Source organism: Lichenostomus cassidix, chromosome 23 (genome assembly GCF_008360975.1).
Source record: "Lichenostomus cassidix isolate B80296 chromosome 23, HeHo_3.0, whole genome shotgun sequence".
In the NCBI taxonomy this organism is placed as follows: Eukaryota; Metazoa; Chordata; class Aves; order Passeriformes; family Meliphagidae; genus Lichenostomus; species Lichenostomus cassidix.
In genome coordinates, this window is record NC_139503.1 from 493271 (window position 1) to 508653 (window position 15383).

Genomic DNA, 15383 nt, shown 5'->3' on the forward strand with positions numbered 1-15383 from the left:
CTTCCCTCCCTGGGAGCCACAGCTTCACCTCAAGCTGTAAATCCCGAGCCTGGGCAGCTCTTCAGGAAAAATGTTACCAGTGAAAGTGAAGTCAGGCTGGGCAGCACCTTGCAGGACCCCCGAGGGCTGGGAGGAGGAGCTGAGCTGCACCACCAGCACCTGGCAGCACTGAACTGCCCTCCCTGTCCTGCTAATAAAAAAAACCCTTACAAACATCTTACCAAGATTTAATGTACATTTATTCTTAACACGTGGAACATATAGTATAAAGATTTCATACTGAATAAATGATATTCATTAAGCCAAAAAAGGAAAAAAGGGAGGAATTTACATCAAGTTTTTAGCTACATCGTCTGAAATACAAATATGCAGAATTCATCACTGAAAAATCTCAATTGTGTTTCTTCATCAGGAACTTCAACTGAACCTAGAACTTTTTCACACCTCGATTAGAAAGAAAACAAAAACAGGAAAAAATAAACTATAAGTTGATTGGCTGCTGAGACAGCAATGACTTTATACACAGAGACCTGTACAGCATCCTCCAGGGAGGGATGTCTGGCAAGAGATTAAATAATTGTGTCTCGCTTTTGCAGGTCATCAACTCGTTAACTCGTCATACTATAAAGGGGTGGGGAGGGGGACAAAACTGCAGGAGTCTCAGGGTATGTGCAATGTACAACGTCATATATATATACACACGTGGCAGCGCTGGGCTGCAGCTAAAGGTTAAAACCAGTTCTAAGAGGTGATCTCAGGGTTATTCATACAATCAAGGAGGAAGAGAGAAAGAGGTCAGGGTGTTGTAGGTTCACACATTATACTTTGGGGGAAAAGCCTTTTTTTCTCCTCAACATTAACTAAAAACATTTTTAAAAACTACAGCTTGCTGCTGATCCAGCGTTTTTTTCTTTTTTTTTTTATCCATGTGAGACATTATTACAGTATGTTTACAGTTTAAGGTGTACAGTACATGGAGTTCTACACGCTACTGCACAGGCCTCCCTTGGACAAGGTCTGTTCACAACTGGTAACTTCTTGGTTCCTGCAAGATTGTGAATGTACAACGATAAACCACACAGAGTTCAGCAGTCACTTTTTGTCCTTCAGAGTTTACCATTAAAAACAGTTATGAAAGTGGTGCCTGTCAATGGGATAACACGGCAAGTCGTCTTTCCCCAAACTCACTGTAAACGACAGTAACTTTGGTTAAAATAAAAAAAGTCTTCTATGTAGACAGAACTTTGTCTCCTTTAATAAGGGATTCAGGACAAATCTGAAGGGCAGGGAAAGGGGAGAGGGGCCAGGGACATCTTTCCCCGAGGGAGAAGCAGGACAGCGCAGGGCAGACAGTGGATTCTGAGGTGGTTTTGCATAAATAAAGGGCAACAGTCAGTTTCTAAGTTCTCCACTCACGCACACGCACACGGGGGCTCGGATCCCACAGCTGTCATGACTGGCCAATTAAAAACAGTACATCACAAATAACTTGTGAAACCAAAGAGTTCATCAAAGGCGACACGGAGATGTCCAAGAGCCGCGACTCGTACAAGGTGAACTCCGAGTGGTTCTCGTCCACCTTGGCCAGGGCCAGCAGCGCGCGGGCGGCGCGGCGCATCATGTCCACGCTGGTGGCCTCGAAGGGAGGGCTCTGCATGTGCATCAGCCCTGCCTGGCTCTGCTGGAACTGCGTGGCGGCCAGGCTGTCCTCCAGGAAGCCCAGCAGGTTGCCGATGCTGCCCTTCTGCACGGCGATGGCTCTGGCGGCCAGGCTGTCCCCCTGGGCCAGGTTGGCCAGCAGCACCACGGCCATCTCCCGGCACACCGGGTTCTTTCTGTCACTGAGGAATCGCACCATGGTGCTGTACAGCTTCTCCAAGCGGCTGAACGGGGGCGTGGCGAGGATCAAATCCACGTTGTTGTCCTGGATGCTGAGTTTGCTGAGTGTTTCCAAAACCAGTCTCTGAGGGGAGAGGACAGCGTTGGGTCCCAGTGTCGGAAAGGGATCCTGGGCCTCTGCTGAGGGACACACTGCCCAGTGGAGGAGTCCATCCAGGATAGGCAAACAGATGCTTTCTGGGTAAGGGGAGAGGTCCAGCTGCCCAGAAATGTTGGCCAACGTGACCAGTGTGTTTTCACGCAGCATCTCCAAACAGTCCCACCACCACTCCACCTTGTTGCAGCTCACCCCTTGGTCCTGCTCCTCCTCTTTCTCATAGGTCAGGGGGGCCTGTTTGCGTTCTGGATGCTTGTGGTGTAGGAGGATCAGTTTCCCTAGAATCAGCAGCAGCCCAGGGTGTTTGGACATTTCAAAGTCATTGCCCGGCACAAATGATAAACTCCTGATGATGTTGGAGACGCAAATGCAGCGCTTGGCCAGAGAGTCCTGCCAGTCCAGGAGGGTGCAGAGCGGCGTCTCGTCCTTACTGTGGGGTTCATCCTCCAGGATTTTTATATTTCTGTGACTCTGAGCGGGACTGATGACAAAGGGAAACTTGCTGCTCTCCTTCGCCGTTTCCGAAGCTTTGACCTCTTCCTCCTCCCCTGCCAGGGATCCCGGGCGTGCCGAGAGCATGTCGTCCATGGTGGCAGTTATCCTCTTCTCCGAGGAGCCGTCGGGCAGAGGAGCTTCCCCTTCCCTGGCGCTCGGGTTGCTCTCAGCTGCTGAACGTTTCCTCAAGGCAGAGGAGCAGGAAGCTCGTTTGTGCAGCGAGGGCAGCTCGGTCTTGCTCTCAAAGTGTGTCTGGATGTGCTCGGTGGTGTCGCCGCCGCCGATGCGCCAGTGCAGGAGCCCACTGTCGAACTCCTGCACCCGCCCCAGCTTGTCCGAGTAATCCACCACAAAGGGGTCGTTCTTCTGCACCACCTTCACTGGAAGCTTGTCAAATTTACTCACTAGCTTTTCCTCACTGCTCTCTAGAGGTACTTTGTCCTTGCTGGAAAATGCAGCCTCCTCCTCTTCCTCATCCTCCTCTTCCTCCTCACAGTTCAGGCTCCGTGGCTCATCGTCCTCCTCCCCTTCTTCAGGGGAGGAAGCTGAAGATTTGCAGAACCTTTCAGGATCTAATAGTGTTCTTTGCCCTGGATCTCCTACCTCATATTCCTTCAGGATTCCAAAGATCTCGATCAGGCAGCGCCGGAAGTATTCCACCAAGAGTTCCAGCAAGCCTGGCAGCTATGGGGGGGAGAAAAACAGGAGGGGAGGAAGAACAGTGATCAGAAAACAACTCAGGCCAACACAAGCAGGGCAGAGAGTGTAAGCAGTGCTGGCAATTAATGGTTCTTCTCCTGCTGGCAATACATGGTGCAAAAGAGAAGTTTTTGTCCTCTGAGAAAAGGGACAAAAGCAGACACTGGCTGTCAGTATCCCAACTGTCCCCCCTGCACTCTCATTATATCTCTCCCCTGGTTAACTCCCAGGGAGGGCCTTTAAACACACACAGATCACCCAGGCCAGGGAGTGACCACTCACAGCTGCCCACACCCCACACTCCAGGTACAGGGAGGCTGCAGGAGCTGCTCATTGCCACCTCACTTGACAGAAACTCCTGCAGCATCAGCACTTCAAAGAGCTGCCCCAGAGAGCATCTGCACCCACCTGGCTGAGGTTGAAGGTCATTATGCTGTTGTCATCATAGAGCAGGATGTTTATGGTATCTAAGGCCCACGTACTTTCAGCCAGCAGCCCCGACTTCAGAGACATCATCACTCTCCAGGCTTCAGGAGTTCCTGTAACATAAACACATGATACTTCCAGCTCCTGGAGTTTCAAAACAAAAAGGAGACACTTGATACTGCTTTTTGGACCAGTCAAGAGCAGAGCCTGGTTAAGATGATGTACAGGCTGTGTGTACCACCAATGTGCCCGGAGGCAATGCCAGAATGAGGGCTCAGAACACAGTTAACCTGCAAAAATGCCATTTCTTTTTCAAAGCCAGCAGAGCCCTTCTTCTTGGCAGGACTGTACCAAAGGGCCAAGCAGCACCAATCCCTCAGAAGGCTCCAGCAGAAAGACAGGAGTTTCCTCTTACCAATATCTTTTGCCGTCAGCCGCCTCCTCTGCTTCAGCACAGGTTGCGTGGCTTCTACTGAGCCCGGCGGGAAGGTGATGTCCCGTCGGATCATGGGAGGCTGGACAGCTGCTGGTGTGATGTGCGAGGCAGGCACGGGCGGCCCTGCCTTCTGCATCTTCATCCCCGAGTGCAGGAACGGAGATTTACTGGGAGAAGTGCGGTTCTCCAGAGGTCTGGGCAGAGGTGCTGGGCTGGATACCTGAGGAATGTGATTCTGCATGCTGGGGGGGGTCTGGTAGTTGGACTGGGGGGGCCTGGTCATGGGGGGCACGGGGGCGGAGGGGCCGTAGGGAGGTTGCCGGTTCCCGTGGGAAGGCCATGGTCCCTCGTGGTTGACCCTCTGGTCTGAATGCAAGATTTCATCTGTTCGAGTGACCCCGTGGTAGGCAGGGCCCTGCGGCGCCGCGCCCGAGCTCTGCCGGTTGGGGTAACTGCCGTAGCCCAGCTCGTTGCGGCCCTGCCACAGAGCCCCTTGCTGGGGACCCTCCGGGGCCGGCTGGATGGGACCTCCCATCATCTGGGGAGGGATGTTCTGCTGGGCGCCGGAGCCGGGGGGAGCCGAGACCCTGTCCCTGCCGAACTGGAAGGGGAACTGGCTCTGGCCGGCGCGGCGCTCGGCGGGGTAGGTGCTGCCGTACTGGTTGTACAGGTCCTGCTGCGGCGAGGGCTGCGCCGGCGGCTGCTGGCTGGGCTGCTGCGGCTGGGCTGGGGGCAGCTGCTGCTGGGGCTGGCCCTGCCCCGAGCTGTAGGGAACGTTGTACAGCTCTCCCTCGTGCCGCTTGGCCGGCAGGCCGTAGCTGCCATCCATCGGCCGCTTGTAGTTCTGCGGGAAGAGAAAGGCACAGAAAAGGTCAGGTGAGTGGGAATCCGGGAAGGGTTGTTTCACTGCACGGGGAGGTGCTGGAATCACCATCCCTGGAGTTATCCAAGAAATGCCTGAACATGGCACTCGGTGCTTTGCTCTGGGTGATGAGGTGGGGATTGGCCACACGTTGGATTCAGAGGTCTCTCCCAACCTCAATGATTCCATGAAGCAAACAACCCAAACCTCTGGGCAGAGTCCCCAGAGCCAGAGGCTCTGCCCCACGGCATGGCCTGGGAGAGGCTCTGTCTGGTTGTTGGCTTTATCCGATGTGAAAGTTGGATCAGTCATTCCATTTCACAAGCCAAGGCCAATTCCTTGTGGCTGCCTGGGGAGTTTCCCTGTGGATTCTACACGGATGCCTCGGGGGCAGAATCTGCCCACAGAAAGGACTTTCCTGCAGAAAAGACTCAGCCCTACTCTGCATTCACCACAAACCAGACTAGACACTGGCACTTGGTCCCTTCAATATCCAGGAATTTTATCAGACCCTGTTTCTCTCATATTTCTCAGGTTTCTGCTGAAGCATCAGACAAAATGCATTAAAAACTGTTGTACTTCCTGCTTCTTCCTTTCCTGTGGATTTCAAAACATGTCACTGAAAGGAGCAAGAAGGCTTCTCACCCCTAATTCTTTAAAGTGCAAACCGACAAAACAGCCAATTGCTGAGACCAAATTAAAATCCAGGATCTCTCTTGCCTCCAAGGTCTGAGCTGTAGCTGCTGTGGAGGTATTCAGACACTCCACGGTCATGACTGGCTTCAGATGGAGCTCTAGGGCTTCAAAGATGACAAGTTCCAGAGTAACTCGAACTCTTGGCTCCAAGCCCTGTGGCTCTGGTTGCAGAGCCAAACTGCAGAGCAGTTGGAATTATTCTTAGCACAGCTCAGTGAGTGCCCTCTCTATACTCTCCTAAACCATAGGACTTAAAATTATCAGGAAAACATTATGGGTCCTGGCATGGATACAAAGAGCAAGTCATATGTGAGGATTATGGGAAGGGATACAGCTCATTCAAACTGTCCTGAAACAAACCTGATGGGTTTGGGAACTGCAAGGAGGAAGAGGCAGCAGGGCAACAGCATCTGAAGCCTCTGGCTGCAGGATGAGAAAGGGAAAGACCAAAAAAATCCTCTGGTTTGTGCAGAATAATCCACCTGAAACAGCTCCCCAGAACAATCCAGGACGTACTCCAAAGAAACTCATCATTTGGACCAAAAGTGTTACAGAAACAGGATGGGATTCAGAAAGGCAGAGGGTGGGAATGGATGGGCTTTAAGGTCCCTTCCAACACAAACCATTGTATGATCATTCTATGATGAGGTACCTAATTCTTCACACTCAAATTCTTCACACTCATAAAGCAAATGGACAGTGCAGAGAATTTTCATCTTCCCCTCCCCGGAAATGGCACAGATAAAACTCCCAGTAGAGCAAATGAGGAACTCTGGGATCACCCACCTGCTGCTGCTGCTGATACATGGTGGTTTGCTGGCTGGGGAAGGGGCTGCCCGAGGATGTGCCTTGAGTGGAGAATTGATTGCCATAGGAATCATGTCTGAAGAAGAAAAGGACGTGTTAGTGTCACTGTGACAGGCTCAGAGCCCTCAGTGGGGCTGGCAGAGCTTTGCAGGCCCTGGGACAGACCTTTGCTGCTGCTGCTGCTGCTGGGGGTAGCGGCTGGGCGAGTACATCCCCGACTCGGGCGTGGAGGGCAGCATGTTGGGCTGTGGGGTTCCACTCCCTAAATTGCCCTCGGGTCCCATCCCAGGCTCTGTCCTGTGTGGACACAGAGAAAAACCCCCAACGACCACTTAGGATCCCTCCAACAGAAAAGGGTGATCAGCAGAGTCACGGCAGTGAGATGTGATCATCCCCAAGGGCAGGGCAGGGCAGGAGCAGCACCCACCTGACTCTGTCGTAGGGAGCTCCGTAGGAGTAGTGCTGCCGCTGTCCCATGGCCATGTTCCCCATCCCAGGGCCTGCAGCACGGTTGTAAGGGTCACCCATGCCACTGTTGGGGCCCTGCCCTGAGGACATGAAGGGATCGCTTCCTGGAGCTGCAACAGCGAAAGAACCAATGAACACACCCATGTCTGCCTCAGAAAAGGCAGCTGATGTTCTGGGGAGGAAAGGCGAGCAGGTGGCTTCCTGCAGCACATTCCAGCACACAGCCAGGCACAGGGATGAGGACTCCAGGAGAAGATGATCCCTCACCTTTCCTCATACTGCTGTAAGGATCTTTATTTGGCTCGTAAGACATGCGACCCATCATGTCAGAGGTATTCATGCTGGGCTGGTACCCTGGATTTGGAGTCATGGAGTTCCGTTTCTGGAACGTAGGATCACTGCCATCTGCAAAGGCATCCTGAAGGCCCACGGAGTTACTCCTGTTCCAAAGAAAGCCCCACAAACACCACATTACAGAGGTCCATGATGCTCCTCAGGATGCTTTTCCTCACATGTTCCCTCTCAGGTGTTGCCATCCCCTCTGAGGACCACAGTCCTGCTCCTCCAGAATTAAGAGGAACTGTCCTTCTACAACACTGTCCTCAGACCCGACCCCAGAATTAAGGAATATTCACACACATTTTGCCATGAGCCATGAGGGAAGGAGCAAAGCGATGGAGTCTCACCCAAACAGGTACCCAAGTCCCCAACATGTGCAGCAATGACCCAGAGGTGACTCTATCCCCAGCTGTGGTTCCATACCTGATGCCTTGCAAAGGTGGCATCTGACTGTGTGGCGTTGATGCAGGAGTTGGTGGCTTCAAGTCTCCCCCTTCTGCCATGGAGCTGCTGGTGGACTGAGGTGTCTGAGGGCCCTGCATAGAGCCTGAACCCGCTGCAAGAGGAGGAACGTGGGGTGAGCAGCTTTGTACCCCATGGATGCAACCCAGAACCTCCCAGAACATCAGCCTCGGGAACAGAGAGTCCTTTGAGGAAGAGACAGATTAAATATGGCCAAAAAAGCACAAGGAGATCAAGAGTTGAAGGACAGGCTGGGCCAGGCTCCCCAGAAGGACCTAAAGCTGAGAGGTTGTGTCGCTGCTCATCTTAACCACATTCCCTTTTCCACACCACAGCACTGTATGGTGCTTCCCAAGTTATCCTCTCAGAGGTTGATGCTCTGGAATGCACCATGTGCCAGGGAATTTGGAGCTTCCTGCCAAGTGACAACCACTGATGTGCCTGTCACCTTCACCTCCATCCAGGAGGGTGGGGGTCTGAACCTTCTCCTAGGAGCCTCGGGATCTCCCCCGTGATGGAAACCTCAGCTGAAGCCACCAAGTGAGTCTGAACGAGGCTCCTCTGCCTGCTCTGCCCTTCCAGAGAGCTCAATTCACGCAGGGTAATTCAAGCACCACTCCCAAGGATTCCTGGAACAGGGAATGCCGGCGATGCCGGATCTTTCACTGGAGCACAAAACCCGTCCAGCAGGTTCCCTGCCAGTCCCAGCCTCTGGACTCTGCTTTCTGCTCCACTGAGCTTTCATCAAACCCCCCGTGTGTAATCCAGTGGTGCCAGCAGCTCCCCTGGCCCGGGATCGCTGTGACAGTGTCAGCTCAGGTTCAGCCGCTCCTCGCAGCTGGCAAGAGCTGAACTCTTAATTAATGTTTCCATTAGTTGCTGTCCCCAGCACCCGATATCCCTCAGCTTCAGCCCTGCTACTTGATGAGTCATTTCAGCTATTCATTAAAATCCTCCGAGGTCACGTCCAGGGCATGTTTGTTTACACCCCACCTTCCTGGCACCCTGTCCTCTGCTCGGCGACTCCCGCCCGGCTGGGGAGGTCTCGGGAGAAGGAAGGGCAGCAGGAGTTTCATTCACAGACCCTCCTTGGCAGCTCAGCCCCGCTGCTTCCCCCAGGAATTCACTCGCAGCTCCGCTGGCACCGGCAGGAAGAGGCCCCGAGACATTCCCCGCGTCGCTGCCATTTGGTGTTTGTCCCCACCTCCCGCCGTCCCTCCCACTCACAAATTCACACGGAGCTGGAGCAGGGCCAGTTCCACACTCTGGGAATTCAAACCCAAGGCGCCTCCCCGGGGACTCTGCGAGAGAACCTGGGAGGCTTTCAGGGAACTCCGAGTGCCCAGGAGGGAATTCCCAGTTCCCTCTGGCCATGATCTCTGGAACACTGCTGGGTTTTGAGGGGTGTGATGGACACTACACAGTGCAATCCTCATCATTCCCAAAGTCCTGCAGCAGCTAATTTGGCAGAACAGGCTGAAATGAAGAGCAAGCCAATGCCAACAGGTTGTGAAGTCTGCAAGGAGAGCAAACCACGTCTGTGGGACAAGAGAGCCCTTCAGCCAAATGATGAAATGGCTCCAAAATGTCCCACTGCTGTCCACAGGTTTCTAAACAGGGAATTTATTCTCCATCCAGGTGATTCCTTGGGGGACAGGACTCTGTGTGGGGCCTGGAGGACACTGGGCCCTGGAAGAGCAGCATCCACTGGGACTCAGCTCCCCAAGGCTCTTCAGCCTGGAGCTGAGCTGACAGAGGAATTCCTGTCCTGCCCTACAGCCCCAGGCCCTGCTGATCCAGGCGAGCAAGAGAGAGGAAGAAAAGGAAAGTGAAAGAGGAGCAGGGACACCCTGAGTGATTCAGCATAAAGGATCAGAGCCACCAGCCAGGCTTCAGTGCTGCCTCTGCACGTTCCCAGGTGTGGGAGTCTGGAGGAAGGCGAGTGAAGGGTTGAAATTGGAAATACAGCACAGTCCTCTCACAGCAGGACCAAAACGTGCAGAGTATGGGACATCAGCCCTGCATATTCCTTCTGCTGAAGCAAGAGCTCAGCCCAAAGGCACAGCCAGGCCCTTCACAAACACCACATGAGCTAAAATAAAAACTGATGCAGCACCTAATCCACTCTGACACACACCTAGAGCTACAAGAAGTCTCAAGTGGCTTCCTGACAGTCTCAGCTCTCTCCAAATAAACTCCAAATGCTCTCAGCATTTTTGTTCCACTGCCTCAGTGGGGTAAGAAGGAGGTTTTGGAAGGAAAGTGGGGCTGGATTTGTGGTCTAGTTCAAGCAGAACTCACACCACTTTGGACAGAAGTTAATGACACAAAAGTTGCTTTATCTTGCAGAACACACCAAGGCTGAAGCTCCACTGGGACAGGTTTCCTGACCAGTGACATGATTTAGTTCTTTAAAAAACCCCACTGCAGCTGAAAGGAGGGAGAAATGTGGTGCCCAACAGAGCAGTGGGACAAACCCACTGTCACTGGAGGGCTCAGCAGGGCAGGGACACCACTGCATTGCAATCAAAAGAGGTTCATTATTCCACTCCTCAGGAGCCAGACAAAGATGGTGCCAGGTTTCAGAACCAAAAAGGCATTTTTTTGCAAACATTACAGGAACTTCAAAGCAGACCACGTTTTTATTTCACCTACATGAGCAGGCTCCTGACCAGAAAAAGCATCTGAGGTTTTTTAGGTATAAGACAAACTGGAAAACTCAAGCTTAAAGAAGAGTTGGCAAATTCAGCAGCAATTCAAGCAATGAACTCAATGCAAATGAGACAGAAAGGATCAGACTTTCCAAAGACTAAAGAGTAAAATGTGCATGGCTGGCCTGGATGTCTCCTTTTTCTTTTTTTGTTTAACAAATCTGAATTGAGCGTTATGCTTAAATATTCAGAAACTGGAGCACCCCATCAACTCTGAAACAACAGTGAAGGTTTGTTTTAAAGGGCTTGATTCCTAAAGCACCCAACCTGTCATAGCCCTCCAGTGCTCTGTGCACAAAGCCTCAGGAGGTCCTCCCTGGCTCCTGCTGAGGACTGAGAGCAGGAATTCCTGAGGAAGACAAGTGCACATCCACATCCAGCCTTTTCTCCCAGAAGGTACCACTGGCATAGTCCAAACCAGCACAGCTTTGCAGTGGCTTCCCAGAAACCAGCAGTAACAAGGGCTACTGTTGGAATCACCTTGCAGGGAAACTCCAGAGCTCTCTCTCCAGGCAGAGATGCAGCAGCAAGTGGAGACGTGTTTGTTTTTATGTTTTCCTTTTTCTCAAGCTTAGTTCAGAGGCTGGACACACAAAAACTGAACTATCCCAAAGGCTCAGCTTATCCCCAGTGTCATTCACTTCCACACCACCAAAGTATTTTCATTCTACACAGCCAGAGAACACATGGGGCTTTCGTGGCAGCTTGGACCAGCCTGGGTGTCCATGAGACCTTCCAGCTCACACATCCACTGCACAGCTCAAAGCAGGGTCTGCACTCACCTGGAGATGGAGGTTGGATCTTGGTCTGGGACTTCTTTGAATCAGCAGCTGCAAAGATGTCTGGAGGAGGATCCTCACCCCTCTCGATCTTGCACTCGAAGGCATAGAGACACTGGATGTACTGCTTCTTCAGGGAGCTGGCTGCACTGCTCGACGTGCCCACGTTCAGGTTGGTGGCCAGCTCACGCCACTTCTTGTTCTTGTTGACCTGCACAACCAAACAAGAGGATCTGAACTCCAAATCTCAGCTGTACCTCCTCCAAGAAGAGAAACCAACCCTTCCCAGCTCACACAAAGGATGCAGTGAGGGCTAAGCAAAGCAACCCCAAAACTACTGAACTCCCTTCTTCACCTACAGAAAACTTTTCAGGCAGGGACAGATTGCAAATCAAATTAGTCACGAGGTCAGCTGACAGCCAGATGCAAAGACAAAGACAGTGTCACCAATCTTTGCATTGGACAAAGCAGGGAAAAAGGAGTTCAGTCGGATCTGGCCACAGACTGTTGTCACCCAGACAATGGGACAGCAGACATCTGGCTCGCTTAAGGGCACTGGGTTTTATTTACAGAAATAAAACGGAAATAAAACATGGCTAAATGGGATTCATGGCTGACATCTGGCCACAAAGCTAGTTTTTGTGCTGTGGGCTGCTCTGTCCCCTGGCTGGGGCCACTGACCTGAGTCAATCCCCCGATCTCCTTCACGGAGATGTAGAGCCTGTAGAGGTCCAGGGGCTTCCTGCCCACGGCTGGCAGGTTGGTCATGCCCATGGCCTTCTCCTCAGTAAAGGCCAGGTAACGATCCACCCACAGCTTCCTCTCGGGCTCCCCACCCAGCTCGTACAGTTTGGTGATCTTCTCGTTGGTTGTAGTAGAGGAACTGGACTTCTAGGAGAAGGAAAGAGAGATCAGGACTGAGCAGCACAACAGCAGCTCCTCCATGTCTGAGGTGGTTTGAGAGGCAGCCAGGCAGGAGCTGCTGTTACACTGGGACAGCTCAGACTTGTCCCAGATCAACATCAGGCAAGGATTGATCAATAAAGGTATCACAGAACCGCCTGCTGCCCAGGGAATTCACAGAACATGCATTTTGAAACACAGAAAGGCTTCAGGAATGCTACAGAAACCAAACCAACCTCCAAGAGACACAGAGAACCATCTCAGACAACTCTGGGCACATTTGTTAAACAGATAGGAAAATACCTAATTCAACTACGAATGTATCTACTGCACCCTGGCAGGGTGAAAACAGCTCTGCTGAGTCTCTTCTCTTACCCAAGGGGCAGTGCCAGGCTGAACTGGCAGCAAACACAGCCAAGGGGTAAAATAAATACACCTCCAATTAAAACAAAGCTCAGAGGCCCCTGTTGGAAGAGGGTCTCACACACAGACCAGCTCTTCTCTCCCAAACTAGAAGTGTTGTTCAAATCTGATGATGTTCCAGGGAATCCTAAACCCACAACTGAGTGGGTTTTGGCATGGCATGGCACATAAGATGATCCTTCAACAGCACAGACCAGCACAGAGCAGCCCTGATTTGTGGCCAAGAGCATTCAAAAGTCCTCTTCTGCCATAAATAAGAGAGGCAGATGCCAGAACACAGGAGCAGAAGTGAGAGATCTCCTGGATCTTCTGGCTGCTGGCACAGGGATCAAACCAGCAGAGCATTTGTTTTCCTTCAAGCAGCAAAGGAGGAGACCACGGGCTCAGAAACTGCTTTTTTGGTGGTTCTTTTGAAACTGGTGGCAGCAATGCAAAGAAAAACACTCCCCGAAGAACTTGTTTGCCTCCCTCTTCTGGCTTTAATACAGGATTAGTAAGAGGTTTGTTTGTGAAACAACTGCATCACTTTAGTTGCCACGTCCCAGCTGAGAGCTGACTCGCTCCAGGCCCACTCCACCAACAAACTCAGGTTTGTTTATGCTGCTTTTGGCAGTTTCACTGTGGCAGGTGATAACTCCTAATACTGAATTGTTTTCCAAGTGAAATCCATGAATCCCACAGGACTGGGAAACACTCCCTTCCATTTCTCCCACTGTTCAATCCAAGTGAATATGCAATGCATGACTTTATTTCCCTGGATGCTACGAGGATGGGAGTCATTAAAAACAAACCTCAGAACACTTTACCTTTGACTTGGATTCTGCTTTGGGTGTCCCATCTGCCTTGTTGTTCATTTTAGTTGCAGGTGTTAATTTGACGTCCCCAAGTCCCATCATTTCAGGGCTTGCTGCCATCCCTGGGAAGTTAAAGCAATCTTTAACACTGATTTTCCTTCCATTGCAATGCAATCAGTGAAATCCTAAAGCTCTGGCTTACCTGCAGAGTTGTTGGCCATGTTGCCCCCCATGGGGTAGGGTGGGCCCTGGGGGTTTATCATGCCAGCCATGCTGTTAATTCCCTGTCCATAAGGAGGTCCAGTGCCCATCATTCCCCCTTGGTTCATGTTGGGATAACCAGGAGGCCTAGAGGAGGCAAGGAAGAAACAAAGACACTTACTCCATATGGAGCATTAGGATCTTGTCTTCTGAGGAAGCAGCTTTGCTAAAAGAAACCTAAAAAGGACATGGAGAAGTGATTTGCCCAAAATTTTTGCAAGAGAAGACCAAAAATCTTGTAAAGCTCAGGAGCCAGAGCCCAACTCGCATTCTCAAGAGAAAAGGGAAAAAGTGGGGCTTGAGCTCTGAACATTTTCACCCTTCATCTTGCTCTGCTACAGCCACAAGCTGAGCCTCATTTCAGGGTTAAATTGCCTTTAACCTGCAGACTCTGTAGCCCTGGGTATTTAGGTGAGAATACAGGATTTAGGATCATGGAATGTCCTGGGGTGGAAATGTTGTTTCCCATGTATCACAAACCTCCTATAGAACTGTGGCTCAAACTTCTTCCTCAAAGGACAGGCTTTGGTGCCTTTATTAGGGTTAGGGAACTTGACTCCTTGGCAACCACAGGTAAAAGCAGGGAATTGCAGGAGCAGCCTTTGGGTGAGGATAAAGAGCACAGTGTCCAGTCAGACAACAAATATATCCACCAGTTCTGGGGGAACCCAACTGATGAGCATGTTCATGGCTCCCATGGCATGCTGGTAGGCCACACACACCTACTTTGAAATGGGCAATAAAGAAAAAAACAGCACAGAAAATAGTGCAAAGTTCAGAGCTGAATTCCAGCTCCTTTCCCACAGCTGCTCATCAAGGCCCTAAAAGGAAGAAGTTCCTCACACTGGACAAGCAATGCCTTGGATCACACACAGCTGGATTTAGGGGCTGCAGCACAGGGGCAGAAGCTCCCAGGCACCCACAGAACAGAGAAGACCAGAAAGCAAAATGCAAAAACAACTGAAGGGATCTCAGAGTTAAATAATTTTACCTATGAACATTAAAACTTCCTTAAGTGCGTCATAATAATGTATAGAATCCTAGAATGGTTTGGATTGGATAGACCCTAAAATCATCCCCTTTTCTACCCCTACCATGGGCAGGGACACAATCCACTATCCCAGGGTGCTCCAAGCCCCATCCAACCTGGGATGGAACAACCACAGGTTCTCTGAGCATTCCAACACACAGCTCCTCCAAGCTTCACTCCTTCCCTTTTTAACACCTCAGCTCAAGAACCAAACCTCTAAGCAGGATAAACCTTCCAGGAAACCTCTTTGGGCATCCCCCCAGACATGAGCTATCCCGTGCAGAGGGCAGAGCTCCCTACCTGTTCTGGATGGAGTTGGCAGCAGCGTGCATGGCGGCAGCCGCAGCCTCCTGCGCCTTGCGGTTCATGCCGGCGGGCGGGGGGCACATCCCGCTGCCCACCTGGGGGGGCATGCTGCCCATGTTGGGGCCGTAGGGCCTGTTGCCCATGGCTGCGTGGCCCATCCTGCCCGGGGGGAGGCCGCTGTAGGGGGGCACTGCGCTCTGCCCGTGCATCTGGCTCCCTGCAGCCATGGGGTTCATGCTGCCCCCCATGCCCGGGCTGGGGTAGTTGGCGTTGGACATGGTGTTGTAGTTTGGCTGCCTGGGGTAACCTCCTGCGAGAGGGAAAGAGGGGAACACAACATCATTCAACTGCTTTGAGTTTATGAATCACCATAAAAATCTTCTATCAGCAAATATTTAAAGATCACTAACAGAGATGAGGGGGAGTGTTCACACCTCAACACAAAGTCAAAGTACTTGGATATAAGCCACGTAAAATGTGTTTTGACACA

At 51.6% G+C, this 15383-nt stretch overlaps 1 protein-coding gene across 2 annotated transcripts in view; it reads right to left on the reverse strand.

The window, feature by feature from the left end:
- Nucleotides 1–217: 217 nt before the first annotated feature.
- ARID1A (AT-rich interaction domain 1A) overlaps nucleotides 218–15383 on the reverse strand; it is a 54451-nt gene continuing 39285 nt past the window's right edge. The window contains exons 8-20 of one of the 2 annotated variants that reach the window (XM_085081289.1): nucleotides 14888–15203; nucleotides 13499–13644; nucleotides 13309–13418; nucleotides 11858–12064; nucleotides 11180–11387; nucleotides 7648–7780; nucleotides 7153–7325; nucleotides 6845–6995; nucleotides 6583–6714; nucleotides 6397–6493; nucleotides 4032–4896; nucleotides 3599–3729; nucleotides 218–3175 (exon numbers count right to left, since the gene is read on the reverse strand). In XM_085081289.1, the coding sequence (XP_084937415.1) occupies nucleotides 1451–3175; nucleotides 3599–3729; nucleotides 4032–4896; nucleotides 6397–6493; nucleotides 6583–6714; nucleotides 6845–6995; nucleotides 7153–7325; nucleotides 7648–7780; nucleotides 11180–11387; nucleotides 11858–12064; nucleotides 13309–13418; nucleotides 13499–13644; nucleotides 14888–15203 (4394 nt within the window). In that variant the 3' untranslated portion in view covers nucleotides 218–1450. Of the gene's footprint in view, nucleotides 3176–3598; nucleotides 3730–4031; nucleotides 4897–6396; nucleotides 6494–6582; nucleotides 6715–6844; nucleotides 6996–7152; nucleotides 7326–7647; nucleotides 7781–11179; nucleotides 11388–11857; nucleotides 12068–13308; nucleotides 13419–13498; nucleotides 13645–14887; nucleotides 15204–15383 lie in introns of both variants that reach the window. The other variant, XM_085081288.1, reaches the window with a different exon arrangement.